Below are 20,610 nucleotides of genomic sequence, written 5' to 3'. Positions count from 1 at the left end.
TCCTTTAATATGGCATATCACTAGCAACACAAGAAAGTCTCTTGCAATAGCTGAGTATACAACAACATAAGAGGGTCATACAAAAGTGTGTGCTCAGGATAGGGAAGGATGTTTGCGCTGTAGAGCTTTTCATGCCTCTGTGAAGTCAAGTTGGGGTTAATAGAGTCCCTATGAGCTGTAACAGCAGATCACAAACTGATGGGGGGGCCTAATCCAGTTCAGGTTATTTCTCCTCAAATGACTTCTGGGGTACTTGGACTTCATGGTCTTTCACACATTGTAGGGATCACCACAGCAGAGGGTTCTTCCGGATGCAGAAAGAACAAGATTCAGATCTCAACAGCTATCATTTTGAGACTATGGCTCAGATTGGGTCTTCCAGGGCAATACAACTGAAGCATGCTGGTCTGAGCACCAAAGTGGGTTTCATTCTTCTGGTACAACAGTAGCCCCAAACAGCTGCTGGGTTCGTTCCTATATACCCAGGCTTCAATATTCAGAAAGGGGTCCCTGACCCCTCCCTGCAATGCAAGGTTTTGTTGAGTCAATGGACCCAGCAAGCATCTTGGGCAGCCACAATAGGAAGTTGCCTTCATGTCAATAATTATAAAAAATTGCTGTGGTCACTTGATCAATTTGATGGCATGTCAGGTGACTTATTTTTAGCTACAGGCAAGGGTGTTGATGGGGGAAAAGGGGGGGTATGCAAATTCTCAGTACTTTCAGTCCAGTAAAGATACTGTATAGGCATCTACTGTGGGTTTTGGAGACAGACACATCGGTATTGCTGCACAGAAAACATATACAATGCACACAAGTTTGTACACACACACACAATTCACTTCCATTTTTCCCTTCTGTCCAATTCTAAAGGGCCTAATACAGGGTTTGGTCAAGGCACTGCAGGAATCTCAGCACAGAGAATTGACTCAGCAAAGGCTTCACTTGCTTTCAGCCAATAAGGGCACCATAGAAGCCAAGAACTGTCACCTTATGATCTGCATCAGGATAAACATAACAGTCTATGGTCTAGAACTGGGCTCCCTGCTAACTTTTCAGATGGAGCCGTACCTCAATGAGGGGTTTTTTAAAGCATGTTCTCTTTTGTATTTAGCAGAAGGAGAGCAACTGCTCATTCTTCCCAGCAGTGTCTTTTCCAGTGACTGGCTGCTGGAGTGTCCCTTGTGTCTTTTTTTTTTTTTTTTAAGATTGGTCCCAAAGAGGCTCACATTCTCCCATTTATTTTGCTATGTAAACTGCTCGTGAACTTTTGTATTGAAAAGCAATATACAAATAGTCTTAATCATAACAGCAGCATCAGGGAGCAGAGGAGGTGTCAGACCGCTCTGAAATTTGAACACAGAACATGTTAGTGAAGGCTGTGGCACAGTACAACTGCAGGGACTAATGCAAGAGAGAAATTTCCTTCTTAAAAACAGCTCTCTTCAGGACCTAACAGGTACCTGCAATTCTGAGACACAGCTCCGCAGCATCCATGACATAATACAGTGGACCCCTGCTTTAAAATGGTAATCCATTCTAGCGACATCACTGTGCTGTAAAAATATTGAATGTGAATGCCATGGCACACTGTTTTTTAGTAATTCATTCCAAGACTCCAGAAGTGGAAGATTGTGCCTCAGAATTAAGCTACAGTATTTCCTTCCCTAAAAAGTGATTGGAAAGGTGCCTACTGTGTTCTTTAGGGGCTGTTTGGACCATGGGCTTATACTAAAATGGATTGGGGCACATCATATCCAGTATTAATGCTGAGGTATCTTGCTTATGTAATGAGATGTTACCTTGTCCTTAAAAGCTGAGGTTTCAGATTCATTCTCTTGCATCCCAAGTGCCTCAAACAGCAAAGAATCAACCAGAGATGTTAAATAGTGGTTCAAGGAGCACCAGTTGGGATAGAGTCTCAAAAGAATATGTAATCCATGCCCTTTCATCACTGCAGACAGGGTTCACTAACACTGCACATTTCTCACCTCTTCTCACAGTTATACCCAAGAGCACATCACTCTAAAATGATCAGGAGGAGGAACCTAGGGTGAATGAAGTCCCAACATTATCATTCAGTGCTGCTACTGAAGAACAGGGCTAGGCAAAATCCACATAGATTGCAGATAAGACAGGACAGGAGACAGAGCAGTAGGCAAGACCATGGTGGCCAGCCCACTCATATGCATGGTGACTGCCAAGGATGAATTCAAAGTACCTATTACTTTTAATTTGTCGACATAGTAAAAGTTGTACATACTTTCAATGTGGCAAGGAAATATGAACAATCCAACAAAGCAGCCAATACAAAGAAACACATGGGGTGGGGAGGAGAGGAGAGGGCTGCTTTTGGGTAGCAGCTACAACAAGGGCAGCTGTGAAAGAGTCTTTACTCCAGGGAAGACCAAGGCTTGCCCAGTTACAAATGACAATGACACAAAGGCGTTTGCAGAGAGCACAGGGAAGATGAGCTTCCTGTGCCCTTAAGGAGCGGGCAGAGAGGAGGATTTGTAAAAGCAACCAAGGAAAGGGGAGAGGAGCCAAGAAACGCCATTCTGCCTGCCACTGTTTTTACAAATCTAGCACCACTAACGAGACTACGGCACAAGAGGAATATACAGATTAAGAGTAAAATGTCAAGGGAAAAATGCAGCATCTCAGTTAACTGGCAACCCCCTCCCACTCCCCCAAAATACCATTAAAAAGTCAAGCCATCACAGGGCACCAAACCCCGATTAATTTCTGGAGGGGCCCCTTTTGACCAATTGCTTGGCTTGTTTAGAGGGGTGGGGGACAGACAGAAATAAGACAATGACCTTGTGCCTTCAGTGCTTGATCAGTCATGCTGCTGTTAGCCAAACCGATTCTGCCAGGCCAACTGCCTGAGCAGGCCTGCCTTGTGCCAGCCCAACATCCAGGGTGCGCCCATTGCACTCTAATGTTGCATCAGGGTTCCCTGTCAGATGGACGAGCGCCACGACCAAGAGGAGGACTACAGACACAGAGAACTCTGGAAGAGATTAATGTGGATTCCAAACAATGAACTGGAAGTGAGCCTAATAGAAGAATTGTGAGTGAGAGGGGAGGGACTTTCAGTGGCATTAAAATTTGCTGGATAGGTTGCAAGGATGGATGTGGACAGCCATGTGAAATGAAAACGGCACTCGTTTCCCCCCAAAATGTATTTTCAAAGGGAAGACTCTGAAAAGTGGGTAGAGCTAATAATCAAACTAATCAACTCTCAGCAACACTTGAGGCTGCTCTTGACAGAGTCAAGGGAAACATTTACTTAAGAGGGAGTGTTCTTCTGGGTTGCTCGAGAGTAGGGGCAATCAGAACTGTTGGCATTAGGGTTCTTGCTGGAGTAGGTTGGCTACTCATCCTGTTTCACCTAGGCAGGAAGAGCAGCTCTGCCCCATGCCTTCCAGTTGACACACACGGGGGCAAATCCCAAGACCCAAATAAAAACCAACCAGAGAGAGATAGGAGAGAGTTTCTTTAGACTTTTAACTAAAAAGTGTGGCCAGGACTGTTTCCAGCCAGCTTCCCCATCTCGATAGTCACATAACAAACTGAGGCAAAGACTGTCTTGAGCCTACTGAACAGTTCATAAGTTCAGAGTGTCGACACGCTCAGTAGAGGGTCTCTGCATTGCTGCTTCGGGGTCGCTTGATCTTCTCAATGTTCTTTAGGATCATATCATGCAGAGTCACCTGATGGAAGAAGTGGGGTGGGTGGGTGATTAGTCTCTTGTCACTCAAGGAGTTGGCTTGCTAACCTATCCCTCCACACCAGGGGTGCCCAAACCCCGGCCCTGGGGCCACTTGCGGCCCTTGAGGACTCCCAATGCGGCCCTCAAGGAGCTCCTAGTCTCCAATGAGCCTCTGGCCCTCCGTAAATTTGTTGGAGCCTGCACTGGCCCAACGCAACTGCTCTCAGCAGTCTGACCTCTTGCTTCCTCCACTGCTTGCTGTTTCACATCTGTGATGCACTAGCGACAGCAAAGGAATGGCCAGCCTTGCTTTGTGCAAGGCCTTTTATAGGCCTTGAGCTATTGCAAAACCTTCTTTCATTCATACAAGTTCATCTTTAACATATTCATTTATGTAAACTTATGTAAATTTATTCAAATTTTAAATGTCAATTAATTCTCCCCCCCCCCGGCCCCTGACACAGTGTCAGAGGGATGATGTGGCCCTCCTGCCAAAAACTTTGGACACCCCTGCTCCACACCCTAGCAAAGGAGAGAACTGATCTTGCCTAGTCAACACCCAGCATGTTACACTGCATCTTGTACTTCATTTGGGGCACATCCATATTGATTAAACTGGGTCATTTGTCAGGGGTTTTCCCCCAAAAGGACCCTAAGAAGCTACAGATTTTGGAAAATGTTAAAATTTATCCGGTACACACTTCTAGCCCCTCTTAAGGCCTACAATTCATCAGGGTTGTTTGCCAAAGAACTACAACAGTTAAGAGAGTGGTTTACATCTGAAATGGAGTTCTTACCTTGGGGTGATCATGATCAACAAAGATCACCATATTCACCGGTCCACTCCTATACTCCACATGGACAATACCCACAGCACCATCAGCATGCTAACAGACTTAGAGTCCTTCTCCTCAGTTTATAGAGTCAATCTCTTTTAGCAAATTTCACATCAGCCACTGACACCCACCTACTTGCCCGACAAGCCTGGTTTATCTTTGACTCTGAATTGTCACCTGCCTTCTTTCAATAAGGGGTCACAGTAGCAGCAATTCTCTCATGTGATCAAGAAAAGGAAGGCACCTGCCTCTTCTTCCCTCCCACTTCCTTTGTTTCTCCCCTTACCCTCCCGTTATAGAAGAACCCCACTGCATGTTCATGGTTCATCTGTTGGCATTTGCAGGTCAGAAGCAACAGCTGGGATGAACAGTTTCTAGCCTACATGAAGAGCAGTAGTAACTGTCCTCCTGGGTCTTAAGGGGTCAAGAGATGCAGCACACAAAACCAGATCAGTCCATGCAGCCCTTCCAGTTGGAAGCAGCAGCAAAGAGGAAGCAGTCAGTAAGCAAGCCTGGAAGGACAAGCAGTGGAGAGGGAGGCTGTCAGATGTATCTAAGATTGACTTACATATTGATTTCTCAGCTCTGAAATGATAAGTCGCAGGCTGATGTATTCCTTTTCATCCATCTCAGTCACTGTGCGCCGGTAATCCTCCTATAGAGACAGTCATTAAGCCAAAATTGCTTTGCCACCACTGAGTACTAAAGGGGCATGACTGAGGGGGCCCATTCCATCTCAAAACATCTTCTCAGGTTTCCTGGGTTATGGCACCAGTATACCTAGCCCTGCAGAAGGACCTTAACAGTGGAGAACCAGTTGACAGACCAGACTGTGCACACCCCTCAGGAACAAAGAACCTGAGGAAAAGATGTTCTTAAATGTAGATACATCAGTTAGTTCAGACTATTGTTCGTAGGTTGTTAACCAGAGTCATGCCGTGATGGAGGTATGAAGACTCTGCTTCTACGCCAACTTGGCTGGCTATTGGTTTGCATTGCCCAATATAATTTAGGTGATGATCATGACCAAAGCATAAACAGTTTGGGATCAGGATATCTTTAAGGACCACTTCTGTCCACCTTTGGGGGACAACATCCACCAGAAAGATACATTTAGATGTAATCTGGTGAGTGGGTGCCTTCCATCATGTTGTAAGATCTGTTCGTCCAGTCAAATATTTGGTTTGCCAGCTCTGATCTACTCTCTCCAGTTATTTTACTGTGATTCAGCTACTACTTTCCCTGTTTGGTTTTTCTTTTATTACTGGATTTTTATTTTGCTTTGCTTTGATACTTTTTAAACCAAAGAAGCCACATCAAATGTTTTAACAAATATGAAAAATAAGCATTTCTGAAACTTCAGCATAACAATATTTCCTACTGATAAGTAGTGTTCCCTTATAAGTTGCATGGCAATGCAGCGCAGAGCTCAGCCACAATGCATTACATCATTGCTAAGAGTTCAGGTATGGTGTAATAACACCGTTGCAATGCTGCACACAGAAGAAGGGGTCTGCACATTAGTGCATACCCCTTGGAAGGAATATAACCACTAAGTAAATTCAGGAACCCTCTTTGGTGCTAATAATGTTATTAAAAGGTCATCATTCAAAACCTATTTAGCAACTGAATACCTAAACTCAGCACTTACCACATGGGGATATTTTGCTATTTTAGAAACCAGCTTTGCTCGTGTGATGTAGTATCTGAAACAAAAGCAGAGGGGTAGGTTTAGTAGTTCCATGGAGGTATAAGTGAGCCCATATGCCAGAGAGGTACACTTCTCTCAGGAAACAGCCAGCCAATCGCAGAAGAATCTCATTTTGAAAGGCAGCATCTTGAAAAAGCACCCACCTAGAGATCTGATCCAAGTACGATGCTGCTTCACTCTCCACAGTACGGAGCTCAGCCACAGTCTCTTCCTGCAAGGGAGGAAGTCAGCAGTCAAGCATTAAGAGAAGAACCTCCAAGTCTCTGGTGTCCCTGCATGTACTCAACTATTCAGTGACTGCACAAGACATTCTCTTTGGGCGCTGAAGAGCCTCTACCTGAACCTCAAATAGTCATAAATAACCATTCAACTGGGCCCAACTAAAACACCATACAAAAGCTAAAAGATCTAGGACAGAGAGGTATGCCAGGAAGCAGCTTCCTAAAACTGCAAACTTACAAACTCTCATCTGGGAGCAAGTCCCATTGAACTAAGTGAAACCTCTGAGCAGACACACAGGATTGTGCTGTAAGATGAAGCCAAGTGCCATAGAAACTCCAGGGAACAGTTCCATAGGAACAGTCTGATCCCAAAACACAATTTTGCATTTCTATACAAGGGAAGCTCTCCCCTCTCCCATGGGGAGAAACCAAACCACTGATAGAGATTTTAAAGGGTAACCTAACTTCTCTTCAGTTGAGGAAAATAACTGAAAATAGGAGCCAAGAAAAGGACTGGTCTTTATGTCATTATGTCAAAGTGACCTGCACAAAGAACATGCACGTCATAGCTTTCCCAAGAAGGAAAATTCCACACTCTTGTGTAACCAGAGTTGTGGGCCGGGAACTATTTGTAATGCAGGGCAAAGTGACTTCCTAATTAGGGCTGGAAACATGCACCAAACTGTCAATATGCCCTATAAAGAAGTGGAAGTGACATCACATGTATCACATGGGTATCACATGGGTGACTTGTTTGTTTCAAGGTATAATACCTTGAATTACTGTTATTACTGTTGTTATTATTATTATTAAGTGAGAGGTTCTGGGTGTGGTTCTCGGAGAAACCAAGAAGGAACAGGGAGGTTAACTTCTGTATCCAACTGAATCAGTAAAACTGTATATAGCTGTAAATAAAAGCCTCAAAATTGCTTTTAAAAGGCTCTGTGACTGTTTAGCATTGCGTCAGAGAAAGAATCCCGAAATCTTTCCATCACCCCTTCCCCCAGAAGCTCATAAAAGCCCACTTGAAGATTTACCTGAATAGAAACACCAAAGTTGTTGCCATCTTCTATCCTTGGAATCAGCAGCTGCACCCACATTTTGACCTGCATAGCAGAAGGCAGCAAATGAAGAGGCAACACTGCTTTTTAATAAATCAGAACATCTGGCATGCTGCTCTGTGTACAGCATCTAGTTTCTCTAAAGAAGGTCTGGACAGAGGGCACAACTTGCTCTGGAACTAAATAGGGAACTCATTCCTAGGCTTCCCCATCTCAATCCAATCCTGGCCCAGTTCTAACTGAGGTGGTAAACCTATGGCCTGGCCATACCAATTTGGACCATGGGTGGGGCTCACATGACCAAATGCTCTTCCATTCAAACAAGTTCCCACTGCACTAGCAATTCAGGGAGAAGGGATCTGGCCTAGTCTTTTCCTTGGCCTGCTAGTTTCCTATAGCTAGGAATGTACTTTGTATAGAGGTGTTTTCAGGCACGTGAACCTCCACCTGAAGTGCTGCAGCCAAGTGTCTGAAGTGCTGCAGCCCAAATACAGGTTGCCCACCTCAGTGAGAACTAGGCCACCATCTGCAGCAATACAGTGGACCTATCAAAGTTCTTGGTAGCAAGACTCAAGATTCTTGCAAGGAGAGACACAAAGCCATAGGAAAGCGAACAGCCTTCCTCCCAAAGAAGGGCTTCCATGCAGGATCTATCATCTCGTTCGACCCAGGGAATGAACATCGTGCTGGATTTTGACTCAAACCCCATGCCAGGCAATTAATCTGCAAACCAAAGCGGAAGGAGGGGGAGGCAGACCAGCGCTCACCGTGTTGCATTTCTCAATCAGCAGCCGGATCTCAGGTTTCACCTTCTCAATGATGTCCACTAGCTGTTGGTTGCTCTTCAGCATCCCATTAGGCATGACAAAGACTTTGGTACCTGGTGCCATGAGAAGAGATTAGTCACCAAGCTGTCACCCCCATGCAAGCAACCTGAGAATCTAAACTCTCTTTTCCTACCCTGGAAAGGCTTATCCCTCCAGGGGTTTCTCTAGCCTGCATTTTAAAGTCAGTATTGTAGGGTTTCCTTTCCCCATAAGAAAAGCCTGTGCCCTTAAACAGTTGCCAGCAAGTGCAGCTGGTTGCGTCAGTGCTGCTGTAGGGATCTGAAAGCTGCACTTGCCAAGCATCCCTTTTCTGTACAACTATTAAAGGTTATGGGGATCCTGGTGGGAACACGTTTTATTCTTTCAGTTAATACTATCAATTTTGTCCACATAATGCCAGATATAAGCAAGCTCCAAAGGTTACTAAAGTTTTATGTTATATTTCCCTTTTTGTTCACACACTCTCTCTCTCTCTCTCTCTCTCTCTCTCTCTCTCTCTCATTAGAAACACTGGCCCAGTACAGATATTACAGAGAATCATGGTTCCCACAATGTCCCCAAGCTTCAGGCTTAAGGAGAAAACCTGCCCCCCTTGTGTGCAAGAAGATACAGGTGTCCATTTCTGATGCTGGTTTCAGCAAGTCAGGATTTGCTGTGATGGCCAGACCTGGCAAGTCATATCTCATCATCACTTCTTGGCTTTTTCAAACTCTGTAGAGCAAGCCAGATTTGCTAGATTTGTACACCATGGTGAAATCATGGCTTGTTTTAAGCCAGGACTGGAAGCAAAAACCTTCTTCTCTTTGTAAGCAAAAGGGAGGGGGAGATGTGGCAAATAGGACCAGTCAACCTAACTGGGAAGCATACATGTGTATGTAACATGGCGCTGGCCTACCTCAGTCAACTAATACAACCCACCATTATTGATCTTAGTAGTTTCCATCAGACAGATTTAACCGTGAATGTGTATTGGGTATGCCAATGTGACTGGTACTGGGCTCTGTCAGACCTAAGGGCCCAGCCTTCTGCTAAGTTTTGGTCACGCTGTCCACTTATCAAGTGCACCCATCCAATCGTATCCAAGGGGTGGTCTTGGGGGCTAAGTTGGTATTTCCTGCTGCTGGAGCAGGCAGAATTCTTCCCTTTGTTGGATAGCTTTGACCTGCCCAGGAGACACTCAGGAGGGCACAGGTAGGTCAAGTCCATTGGCTACATCTGTTATTCCCGCTCCCCCATCACATACACCCCAGTCACTGCACAAGGAGCCATTAGAATCTCACTAATTGTCCTGGAACACAAGAACCCCAGACCTGGGGCACTGCATGGAACCAGGATTAAAACCATGGCTCTGTACAACATCTGAACTGGGTCAGAGTATCTAACCCTCAGCAAGAGCAAGTAAAGATTAAAACTACGAGTTATGCCACAATCAATGCATTTCTTTGGGAAAACTAGAGTCACAAGAAACTCTCTCAGCATGAGCCCTATGCAAGGTTTGGGAATTCCCCTTACCACCATTGAAGAGTTATAATATCTATCAGCATGTAATACCACACAGAGATCTAGCTCTGTCTTTTGGCAGAATGGTAAGAGCTGGAGTATCTCAAGGGGATCATTCCAAATCCTAAGGAGTCAACTATGTCGTGATCTGACAAGACACAAGACAAGAAACTTTGCACATTTGAATAAATTAAGACAAAACCACCATCTCTCAAACCTGTGTGTCAGTGCAGAAGCACTGTGAAGGAAGCAGAAATTTGGGAGCTTACCCTGGAAGGTCTCTTCACAGTCTTCCAGCTTTCTCTTTTTCATATTGGGCTGAGAAAACAAAAACCAGAAATGCTACCAGTGCATTCTGAGCATATGTACAGATTCTCACAAGCCACTGGGGGTAAAGGGGGAGGAGACCAGGATCTATGCAAAGCAGATTCTCTTCTCCCAGCTTCCAAGCTACTTTCTTTTTCTCCACAGCCTGCCAGTCACAGGAAGTAGCATGCTGTCTTAATCACGCATTTTATATTACACCCAGTGAACAATCTTACCCCATCCAGTCCATCATGGCTATTTGTCAGCAGGATTGGATCAGGGACAGGGAGATTCATATCTGAGTGAATTTGTGTGAGATCATGAATGTTCAGAATGGGATCCTAGGGAAAAAACCAAAGCAGAAGGGATCTGTGGTGTGATTCAAACAGAAAACAACAAATTCAACCTTACACCATTTCAAATTCAATTAATGGCTACAGTCTTTTACCACCTGCCATAGCCAAAGCCACTCATAGGATTCAAGATTGCCCAGTGAAGGGCAGCAGGTCCTCAGCTCTTACCTTAAGGAATGCATCAAGTTCTAAAAGCTTCTTAGGAAAAAAACTTGCCACCAGATCTTCAGCCTGAAGAAGAAAGACCAGCTAGATGTAATGCATGAATTACCATTAAGAACATACACATAGATTCACCAAAAATGAGACTAAGATCCAGGTTCTATATGAACCAGAGAGCAGATGAAAATCCCCTCCAAGATAGTCTACAGCCAGGGCATCAGTCTAAGGAGAACAGCTCCTGGTAACCTCTCTCTCTGACCAGAACTGTAGCTCTGAGAAGCATTAAGGGGCCCTCAGCAGAAACCCTCTTAGAATAAGCATTAGTTAAAGATGATGGGGATGACTCTGACACTTACTTCACTTGTGATCCTCTCCCTGAAAGAATCTACCTGCAAGAGAGAAGAGAAATGGCTTAGAACAGCAGGTTCACACTAGGTAAGATACAGAGGCTCAGCCATAAGTAGAGCTGTACAGTGCAGTTTTGTATAACACACCTGATATTGAGCATCAGAATTGTACCACCATTTGGGTCACAAAAGTATGCAAAGCCAAAAAGCAGTTTCATATTTATTTGGTTAGCTACCTTCCAAATGCTTAAGAAACTGATAATCTCAGTTAGCAGCCATTAATGAACCACAGGGCTGGAAAAATCTTGTCCCTTAGCCATCTAAACAGTCAGATGCTGCCAAGTCAAGAATCTGCAATCTCTTTTCCCTTCCTGGATTAAACCCCTTTTTCAAATTCAGTATTGCAGCTCACCTTCACCACATAATGCTGCTGCAGTGACAAGTATCAAAGGTTAGGGATTTTTGCATATGAACATAAAAAGCTCCCTTACCCTAAATCAGACAATTGATCTATGTGGCCAGTGATTCTCATAGTGAAGGGCTTTTTCAGTTCTGCTACCTAAGATCCTTTTAACTGCGGAAGATAGGAACTGAACCCAGAGCTTTCTGAACACAAAGCATATGCTACGCACCAGCAGGCCTTGTCTGCACTCCAAAAAGACACTTTCCCTTCTGCCTTCTCTCCCTTCAATACACACTCAAACCCCAAGAATCTGACCCAAAGGGAAATCCAGATACCCAACAACTAGCTTCTCACATTTTGATGGAAGCACTTTTCAAACATATTTTTCCAGTCTCATCGTTAAGTCACCATCCCCACACAAAGACAATCTCAAGCAGCCCCAGGCACTCAAGTGCACAGGAGGTTAGAAACTGAGGAATTCAAGCAAAAAAAAATCTTTTTATTCGCCATGTTCCTATTTGGGGGATGCGCACAGCTGCAGAATACAGCAGGAGGAGGAGCTGGCCAGAAATCTAGGTTTTGCCTTTGCCTTGATCCAACCAAAGAGAATTGTGAGTGTAACACTTGCCAAACAAGATGGAAAATAGGGAAACATGCAAATGTGCATTTGAGGACAGAAGTGATCTAGCACTGCACTTTCTAGCACTGAAAGCAATTTAGCAAGGAAAATGCAGTGATTTCCTTGTGGTGATCTGGAGAGTTCATGGCACAGGTGAGAGCTAAATTGGGGATTTCCCAATTCAGAAACCCAGCCTCAGAGCTACTAAACTTCACTTACACGAGCTTTTACATTCTATTGTGATTGCAAGCAGTCTTGCAGGTCCATCAGTTATAATGGCTGATGTCCAGCTCTATCTTTCCTTATTCTCTTCCCTGTTTCCAACTGGTTTAGAGTTATTTTTCTCTGGATGCCGAATGATCTCCGAGTCAGTAAAGGTTGTCTCTGAACCTTGATTTTCACTCCATTTCAGTTAGCAACACCACTCTTCAGTCTTTTCAACAAGTCAAGAGTTCAGCTTCATCTATGATCTTCTTTCTTTGTTGCTTCAATTAGTTCCCCATATAAGACACCTTTTAGCAGTCTTCCTTGTCCTCTATTTTGCTTCTTACATTTTTCTCTCTGCTGTATTTCTACATGCTTCCACCATCATCATACTTTTATTTGCATAATAGACATACAATACACACATAAGTGTGTGCGTGCGTAATGAAATAAAAACAGTTTAAAAAAGAACACCTTAACCTTCCTTTACATTTGCTTTTAACTGCCTCCTCCTTCTCTTATAACTGAATTCAAGAGAGATGCCACTTTCACAGAGATATCTTCATTATTCACTGAAAGGATAAAGGATAAACTGCATTTTTTCCCCAGAGTCAGCCCAATCCACCCTCCTATCAAGAAGACCCTCAAGAAAAGCTGAATGGAGATCCTTATGAAAGGAATAAGATCATGTGTTGTAACGATTCTACCACACCTAAGGAGCAAATACATGTTCTTGCCTCCACAGGAATTCCTCTGAATCTACCATACAGCACCTCAGAGCGCATAGCATTACTACTTGCAAGGAGAAGACTTTATGCTAGTTAGGGCTTTTTAAAAAGTAGAAGTATTTAGCCATGTGCCCGCAGCTAACCAGGAGATGCAGATGGAACAGTGAGCAAAACTTATTAGCAGCACTCAGCAAATCTTACTGTTCAACATCTAGAAGTCTGTATTCAATCAGATGGTAAGCTTGTTCCAATTTGAAAAAGCCATCAATATCTAAATCAAGGCCTAGATTTAATTTTCCATTCAAAAAAGAGCATCTCCCTGGGAGGCTCTGGTTCTCGTAGAAGAAGAAGCAGGCTATTCAGACCAGAGTTATAATGCATTTTAAGCCAATATTTGAGAAATCTTAACCAAACCATTAACTGAAGTAGACCTGCATGAAGGCAGAGCACTGCATAAGGTACACAATCTGGCATACCAAGGATTTTGCATAGAAACATACTCTGGATCCGCTCCAAGGAGCAATCCCAAGCACTCATCCAAATTGGAACTCCATATAGAACTTGGGGAATAACTTTAGCTCTGAATACCTCTAGGGCTGCTTGAACATAAGAATTACCTCCATTATTGTTTCCATTATAGCTTCCAATATTGTTTCTTTTGACTTCTTTAATCTTTACACTGCTTCACAATCTGGCACTTGTGATCTCTCTTTGTTGCTTTCTCTTTAGTTTCCTCCTTGGTTTTTCTGTTCATTAAAAACCAACATCTACCGTAACTGCTGCTATCTTGTACTATTTTCCATTTGCATGTGTTCCCTTGCACCGTCCTGGACAGGTGGAACAACCTCCCCTTAGATGTTTGTTTCTGGCCTACCATAAGAAATTACTAAAAACTCATCTGTTTTTTCTTGCACATCCTGCTTAATGTTCTGTTTGATTATCTTCTGTTACTGTATTTGATTCTTAACATTAAAAAAATCTCTTTGGCCTTCTTTTAGTCTCCCCCACATCGTACAAAATTTCCCCTTTCTCCTCTTGTATGTTAGATTGTGGGCCTATAGGCAGGGATCTGTTCATTTTACTTTTTAACAATGGCTAGCATATTTTAGGCACTAATAGGAAGACAGCCCTGCCTGGAAGCTGACAGGAGTTCACTGTCCTGGTGCATTTTCCATCATCTTTCACCTGAAATTACAAGTTCAAGCTTTTATTGCTTTCACCTAATAAAAGTGATGATGAATTCAATTGACCCTTAGCCCCCTTCACTAATTTGATGCAACACACAAAGAGTGCTGGACTGTAAAGTAATTAGATTTAGTTTCTACCTAAAGAACAGCCAATAGACACACAATTTGAACATTTTGTCCAGCATTTGTAAATTTGTCAAGTTCTGCTATATGGTGAATATTCATATGCCTTTATACTCACAGCAGTGAGGATATGACTTGCCACTGGTGGCCAACTGAATACTAAACTAAAAAGCTGAGTTATTATTTAATATTCGTTTGGGAACAAAATGAGGCCAATGACTGTTTTTAAATCAGAAAGAAATGGACAATGTTCTAGTACCAAAATAGCATTCTTGTCTGAGAGTACCCAAGTACTGTGTGCACAACAACAACCTGCCATTACTGGTATTTTATGCCACACTTCTGTATCTAAATACAGTACTTTAAAATTCTTATTCATCATCGTAACAAAAAGACAAGATAAGCTGTTTCCATTTTACAGATGGTGAATTGTGCCCGAGGCCACCATTGATGTTCATAGCAGCTGAGATGTACTTGGCATCTTAGATCTCAGACACAGTACTTTCATTACACTGGCTCTGCCATCAGGAAATTTGTATTGTTGCAGAATATATTAAACTGGGTTAAGGACAAAGACAACGTAAAGAGGGGAGTGGGGCATTAGGGAAGGAACCCAAAGATTAGGGTTGTAGTTCTATGCATACTCACACTTACCTGGGAGTAAATCCCATTGAACTCAATGTGACTTACTTCTGCGCAGACTTGCATAAGATTGTGCTGTAAAAGATATAGGAAGCACAGATGTCTGTGCTACAGAATTTTGAAGAATTCTGTGGCTAATGTTGATGTGTTGTCTAAGCAGGCACTACAACTACATATTTGCACTTTCTCCTTAGCTAGAGTGCTTAACCCATTTCTGCCCAGCCCAAAGGGTACACATTTGATTCCTGTTGCATATATGCAACGTTGGGCAGAAATGTTAACCACTTCTAATTTCCAAGAATTGAGATTCCTGCCAGATTTGTGATTCCATCACTGTTACCAGATATCTGCATGCAACTTCCTTTTTGTCTGAATGTTTTAATGTTGTTTGCAAGTAGAACTAAAAAGTCCCTAAAACAATACAGCACTTAAGACTACTGCACAAGATTGTCAAGACGCTACTCATTAGGTACATAATATATTACAGCACCAGACAAAAAGATGTCTCTGCTCTAAGAAGATTGCAATATCAAGTTTAACAGACAGAATACAGTGAAGAGGAATGACAAGAATGTGAGCAAATGAAGGAGCTATGCAAGGGCTTGATAGAGAAAGTGGGACTAGATAGTGTGTGTGTGAGATGGGGTGGTGGTATTCATTACCAGTTTTCAATTTCCTTAAATAGCTGCAGCCCTTAGTAACCTGTATACACAAGTTGCAGAAGAATCCACAACTCTTCTTACCCTTAGGAAACGGCAAATGTATTTCTTTATCCACACAGATGAGAGGAAAACAGGCAAATGTATTTCTTTATGAGAGGAAAACAATCAGACTGGGCAGGAAGATGGAGTGAGAGGCAAGGTCAAGTTTCTTTTTCCAAATCCAGATAGAAGGCAGGCTATGTTTCAGCGGGGGGGAGCACAGGATGAGGCAAGACTGGGGGGGGAGAGAAATATGATTGGGTGGGAAGGTGGAGAATGGGGTCTCTGTTTGCTTTCTTCCAAATAAATTTTAAAAATGAAGAAAAAAGCTACGATTAGACTGGATTCAAAATACAAAGCCATGTTGTTTTATACCAAATTAAAAAAAGCAAAAAAGTACAACTGGGTGGGAAGGTGGAGACAGGGTTGAATCCCCCTCCCCCCAAAAAATTCTAATTTAAATAATCACTGGTGACAGGGCATTTAAACATAAAACCCTGAAAGCTGAAAAAGTTGTCTAGCTCCTAAATTTTTCAGCTGGATCATAGATTCAAAGCAAATTAAGTTCTGCCTTAGAAAATAACCCAATTTACAACATCATGAGTAGAACAGAAAAATATTTAGGTCTACACTCACAATTTCACAAAACAGAATTCCATTGCCTCAATGAAACAAGTCTGATCTAAACCCTGCTCTTCTGTCATCCCCCCTCCCTCAAATATCAAGCCAGAGGCAAGAATGTGCAACTTTTGAGGTCAAATATGCCCGATTATAAAAATGACACAATAGCTCTGTGGTTCCCAAACTTTTTAGAGGCCCTAGAGGTCGCTGCCTGTTTTATAAATGCCAAGGTGTGTGCTCCCCTCCCCACATGACAGCTTGATGCCCATAGCCTAATCTCCCCTACCCTGCGCATGGGTGGTGGGTGCTTGGGTGCCTCCCGCGGCGACGGCGCTTTCCAAAGGACTCCGGTGGGGAGGCTCTGCCTCACCTGCCTCCCAACCCACCCCACGGCCCTGACTTCAACGGTCTGAGGCGCTGCCCTCCCCTCACTTGCAGGTGGACCCAAACAAGGCCAGTAACACCGCCCTGTCCTGAGGCACCTGGCCGAGCACTCCCAGAGGGCCTAGCAACCTGGACCCCTGTTCCCGCTCAGCTGGCGCACCCCCTTAACGCCCACCCCATGAACGGTTGGCCCTGTGGGGGCGGCACCCTGCACATGCTCAGAGGCACGCCGGCGGCAGAAGGACTCCTTGGCCCACCCACCCCTGCCCGTACCTTGATCTTCACTTCCGGGTCCACCTTGAGCAGGGAGGCCATAGCGAGGGAGCGGATACCCTTAGCCAGATCCGTCTCTTTCTCTCCCTCGCTCGCGACCACCCGAGCCAGCCACCGGCTTCGCCGCCGCCGGATGTGACGACATAAAGTGCCGCCGCCCTCCCCCGACCAATCAGCGAACAGGCTTTCGGGCAACGTGATTTCCCCCTTGTGACTCTATCGTCTGCCCCTCGTGGATGACAAAGGCGCATGCGCCGACTGAGGAACTTCCGGGATGCGTGGGCGGGGCTTATGAAACGCTGAAGCCAATCAGCGTGGAGCTGAGAAAGAGCAGTGCTGTGTATCTCCTGCTGGGCTTGCAATGACTTGGGTCTTTGTGTGCTGTGAGAAGAAGGGGTGCAGGCAAGAGGGGCTCTGGGTGGTAGGCAGTTCTTTAGGCTCCTAGTAGGTGCTTTGGGGCACAGACCTAACCAGGTCTACTCAGAAGTAACTCTTATTTGGTTCAATGGGGCTTACTCTCAGGAAAGTGTGGTTAGAATTGCAGCCTCACAGCCCAATCCTATCCACACTTTCCTGGGAGTAAGCCCCACTGACTGTGATAGGACTTACTTCTGAGTAGACCTGTGTAGGATTGGGCTCTGAGGCTGCACTGTTTTTCACACTTTCCTGGGAGTAAGCCCCACTGACTGTAATGGGACTTACTTTTGAGTAGACATGCATAGGAATGGGCTGTCAGTGAGGGCTGAAGCAAGGGAACAAACATTCCCTTACCTTGAGCAGGACTCCATGACTGCCCCCCTCTGCAGGATGCAGCACATACCCAGTTGGCATGACTGCATCTGTGCTGGAAAGTTGGACAGGGTCAGGCCCTTAGGCTGCAGTCCTGTCCACATCTACATGGAAGTAAGCCCCATTGACCAGAATGGCATTCAGTTCTGAGTAGACAAGCATAGGATTGGGCTCTTCTGAGTGAACAGGCTTCTTTATTTTATTTATGGCCCAAATCCTAACCAACTTTCCAGCACTGGTATAGCTGTGCCAATGGGGCATGTGCTGCATCCTGCTGTTGGCGGGCAGTCATGGAGGTCTCCTCAAGGTACAGGAATGTTTGTTCACTTCCCTCAGAGTTGCACTGCCCTGACCTTGATGTGGGAAAGTTGGTTAAGGATTGCCCCTAAGAAAACTATATCCTGTCTTTCCCCTGCCAAAGCAAATGCCCAAGGTAAGAACATAAGAACAGCCCCACTGGATCAGGCCATAGGCCCATCTAGTCCAGCTTCCTGTATCTCACAGCGGCCCACCAAATGCCCCAGGGAGCACACCAGATAACAAGAGACCTTATCCTGGTGCCCTCCCTTGCATCTGGCATTCTGACATAACCCATTTCTAAAATCAGGAGGTTGCGCATACACATCATGGCTTGTACCCCATAATGGATTTTTCCTCCAGAAACTTGTCCAATCCCCTTTTAAAGGCATCTAGGCTAGACGCCATCACCACATCCTGTGGTGAGTTCCACAGACCGACCACACGCTGAGTAAAGAAATATTTTCTTTTGTCTGTCCTAACCCGCCCAACACTCAATTTTTGTGGATGTCCCCTGGTTCTGGTATTATGTGAGAGTGTAAAGAGCATCTCCCTATCCACTCTGTCCATCCCCTGCATAATTTTGTATGTCTTAATCATGTCCCCCCTCAGGCGTCTCTTTTCTAGGCTGAAGAGGCCCAAACGCCGTAGCCTTTCCTCATAAGGAAGGTGCCCCAGCCCCGTAATCATCTTAGTCGCTCTCTTTTGCACCTTTTCCATTTCCACTATGTCTTTTTTGAGATGCGGCGACCAGAACTGGACACAATACTCCAGGTGTGGCCTTACCATAGATTTGTACAACGGCATTATAATATTAGCTGTTTTGTTCTCAATACCTTTTCTAATGATTCCAAGCATAGAATTGGCCTTCTTCACTGCTGCCGCACATTGGGTCGACACTTTCATCGACCTGTCCACCACCACCCCAAGGTGACTGACAAAGCTTTATATAATAAAGTACAAACTATCACGTAAAAAGAGAAACATCAAAGAAGGCATTTAAGGCCCAATCCTATCCAACTTTCCAGTGCTGATGCAGCTGTGCCACTGGGGCATGTACTGTATCCTGTGGTGGGGAGGCATTTACAGAAGTCTCCTTAAGATATGAGAACATTTGTTCCCTTACCGTGGGGCTGCATTGCAGCTGCACCAGTGCTGGAAAATTGGATAGGATTGGGCCCTGTGACTGCTACCCCACCACAGGATGCAGTGCATGCCTCGTTGGGATAGCTGCATTGGTGCTTGAAAGTTGGATAGGGCCCTTAAATATTAATTTTAACATTTCATGGTGAAACATAAACCAAACCAGAGCAAAATTTGAGCAGGGAACAGATTAGTCCAGGGAAGCAGTCAAGTCACAGCAGTATTTCAGAGGCACAGAGGTTGGGCTGTATAGCACTATTTGACAATCCTGGTTTCTTTATAAAAATGATAATATACTTCAGGGGTGCTCATACTTTTTTAGCTCAAGAGCTACTTTGAAACCCAGCAAGGCCCGGAGATCTACCAGAGTTTTTTTTTTACAATGTTCGCGCCATCATAACATATAACATTTATGTGTACAATGTATGTTGGTGTACCTTGAGCCCCACTGAGTATAACAGGACTTACTCCTGAGTAGACATGCCTAGGATTAGGCTGTGAGGCTGCAATCCTAACCACACTTACCTGGGAGTAAGCCCCATTGAGTACAATAGGCCTTACTCCCAGCATTTCCTCCCAGAGGCACCTGAAGGGGGGGTCAGCACTCCGCGATCTACTCATTTTGCCTCGCGATCCACCTATTGAGCACCCCTGATATACTTGGTTGTGAGTCTCCAGTAAGGCAGAATTTCACTGATGAGACTGATCATCAAACAATCCAAATTAGGTAGGTGCTGTTTTACATTCAGGAAGTACGTGTTAAGCTGCTATCCTATACACTCCAACCTGAGAGTTAGCCCCTTGGAACTTAATGAGGCTTACTTCTGGGTAGACATGCATAGGGTTGCACTGTTAGAAATGCACACAGAGGTCCTGTGACACAGAGCTTGACAAAATCAGTGTTTTTCCTCCACCCTTTAATTATGTTTTCCTGAACCTTTGCAAATGAGTTCTGTTCTAGTACTTGTTCTGAAAAGCTGATCTGCTGTGTTGAATATTCCCAATAAAACAGAGAAGGTGACAGTTGGTGCAGAGGATGGTCAGTCAGTTCTAGAGGCTAAGTAAGCCTCCCATTCTCTCTTAAGGTTACCTGAGAGTAAGTCCCATTTTGCTCAGTGAGGCCTACTCTTCAGTAGACAGGCATGCATAAGATTGGGTGGTTAGTCCTTTTGAATGGGATGGGGCTTTCTTCCCAGTAAGCATGAGCAAAGATAGAGCTGAATCAGTTTGGAGGTCTTTTATTATTATTATTATTATTAACAGTATTTATATATCGCTTTTCAACAAAAAGTTCACAAAGCGGTTTACAGAGAAAAATCAAATAACTAATGGCTCCCTGTCCCAAAAGGGCTCACAATCTAAAAAGCACTGGATACTTCTACTGCTATTACAAGTAATTGATTATTTCTTCCCCTCCTCCAAGGTCTACCCAGCTACTTTCATTTGCCAACAGGTGG

At 44.3% G+C, this 20,610-nt stretch overlaps 1 protein-coding gene across 1 annotated transcript; it reads right to left on the bottom strand.

Annotated features, from left to right (window-relative positions):
• Positions 1-2,207: 2,207 nt before the first annotated feature.
• PSME3 (proteasome activator subunit 3) lies at positions 2,208-17,106 on the bottom strand. The gene is made up of 11 exons (XM_066628852.1): positions 16,925-17,106; positions 11,049-11,081; positions 10,699-10,761; positions 10,414-10,518; positions 10,141-10,189; positions 8,312-8,424; positions 7,521-7,589; positions 6,406-6,473; positions 6,203-6,257; positions 5,120-5,206; positions 2,208-3,716 (listed from the first exon to the last, which is right to left on the bottom strand). Exons 1-11 carry the CDS (start codon positions 16,964-16,966, stop codon positions 3,636-3,638), a joined length of 765 nt encoding a protein of 254 aa, XP_066484949.1. The 5' UTR covers positions 16,967-17,106; the 3' UTR covers positions 2,208-3,635.
• Positions 17,107-20,610: the final 3,504 nt, after the last annotated feature.

This window comes from Tiliqua scincoides, chromosome 5, assembly GCF_035046505.1.
Source record: "Tiliqua scincoides isolate rTilSci1 chromosome 5, rTilSci1.hap2, whole genome shotgun sequence".
NCBI lineage: Eukaryota > Metazoa > Chordata > Lepidosauria > Squamata > Scincidae > Tiliqua > Tiliqua scincoides.
The sequence above is the reverse complement of the archived record's forward strand: the minus strand, read 5'-3'. Positions and strand labels throughout refer to the sequence as shown.

What these genes read in the sequence shown, in the direction of transcription:
- PSME3 (XM_066628852.1), bottom strand. Translation starts at nt 16,966, where the DNA reads ATGGCCTCCCTGCTCAAGGTGGACCCGGAAGTGAAGATCAAG. An exon ending in ACCCGGAAGTGAAGATCAAG is followed by an intron (nt 11,082 to 16,924) that starts GTACGGGCAGGG and finishes TCTCTCTTGCAG; the next exon opens with GTAGATTCTTTCAGGGAGAG. An exon ending in AACTTGATGCATTCCTTAAG is followed by an intron (nt 10,519 to 10,698) that starts GTAAGAGCTGAG and finishes TTTTTTCCCTAG; the next exon opens with GATCCCATTCTGAACATTCA.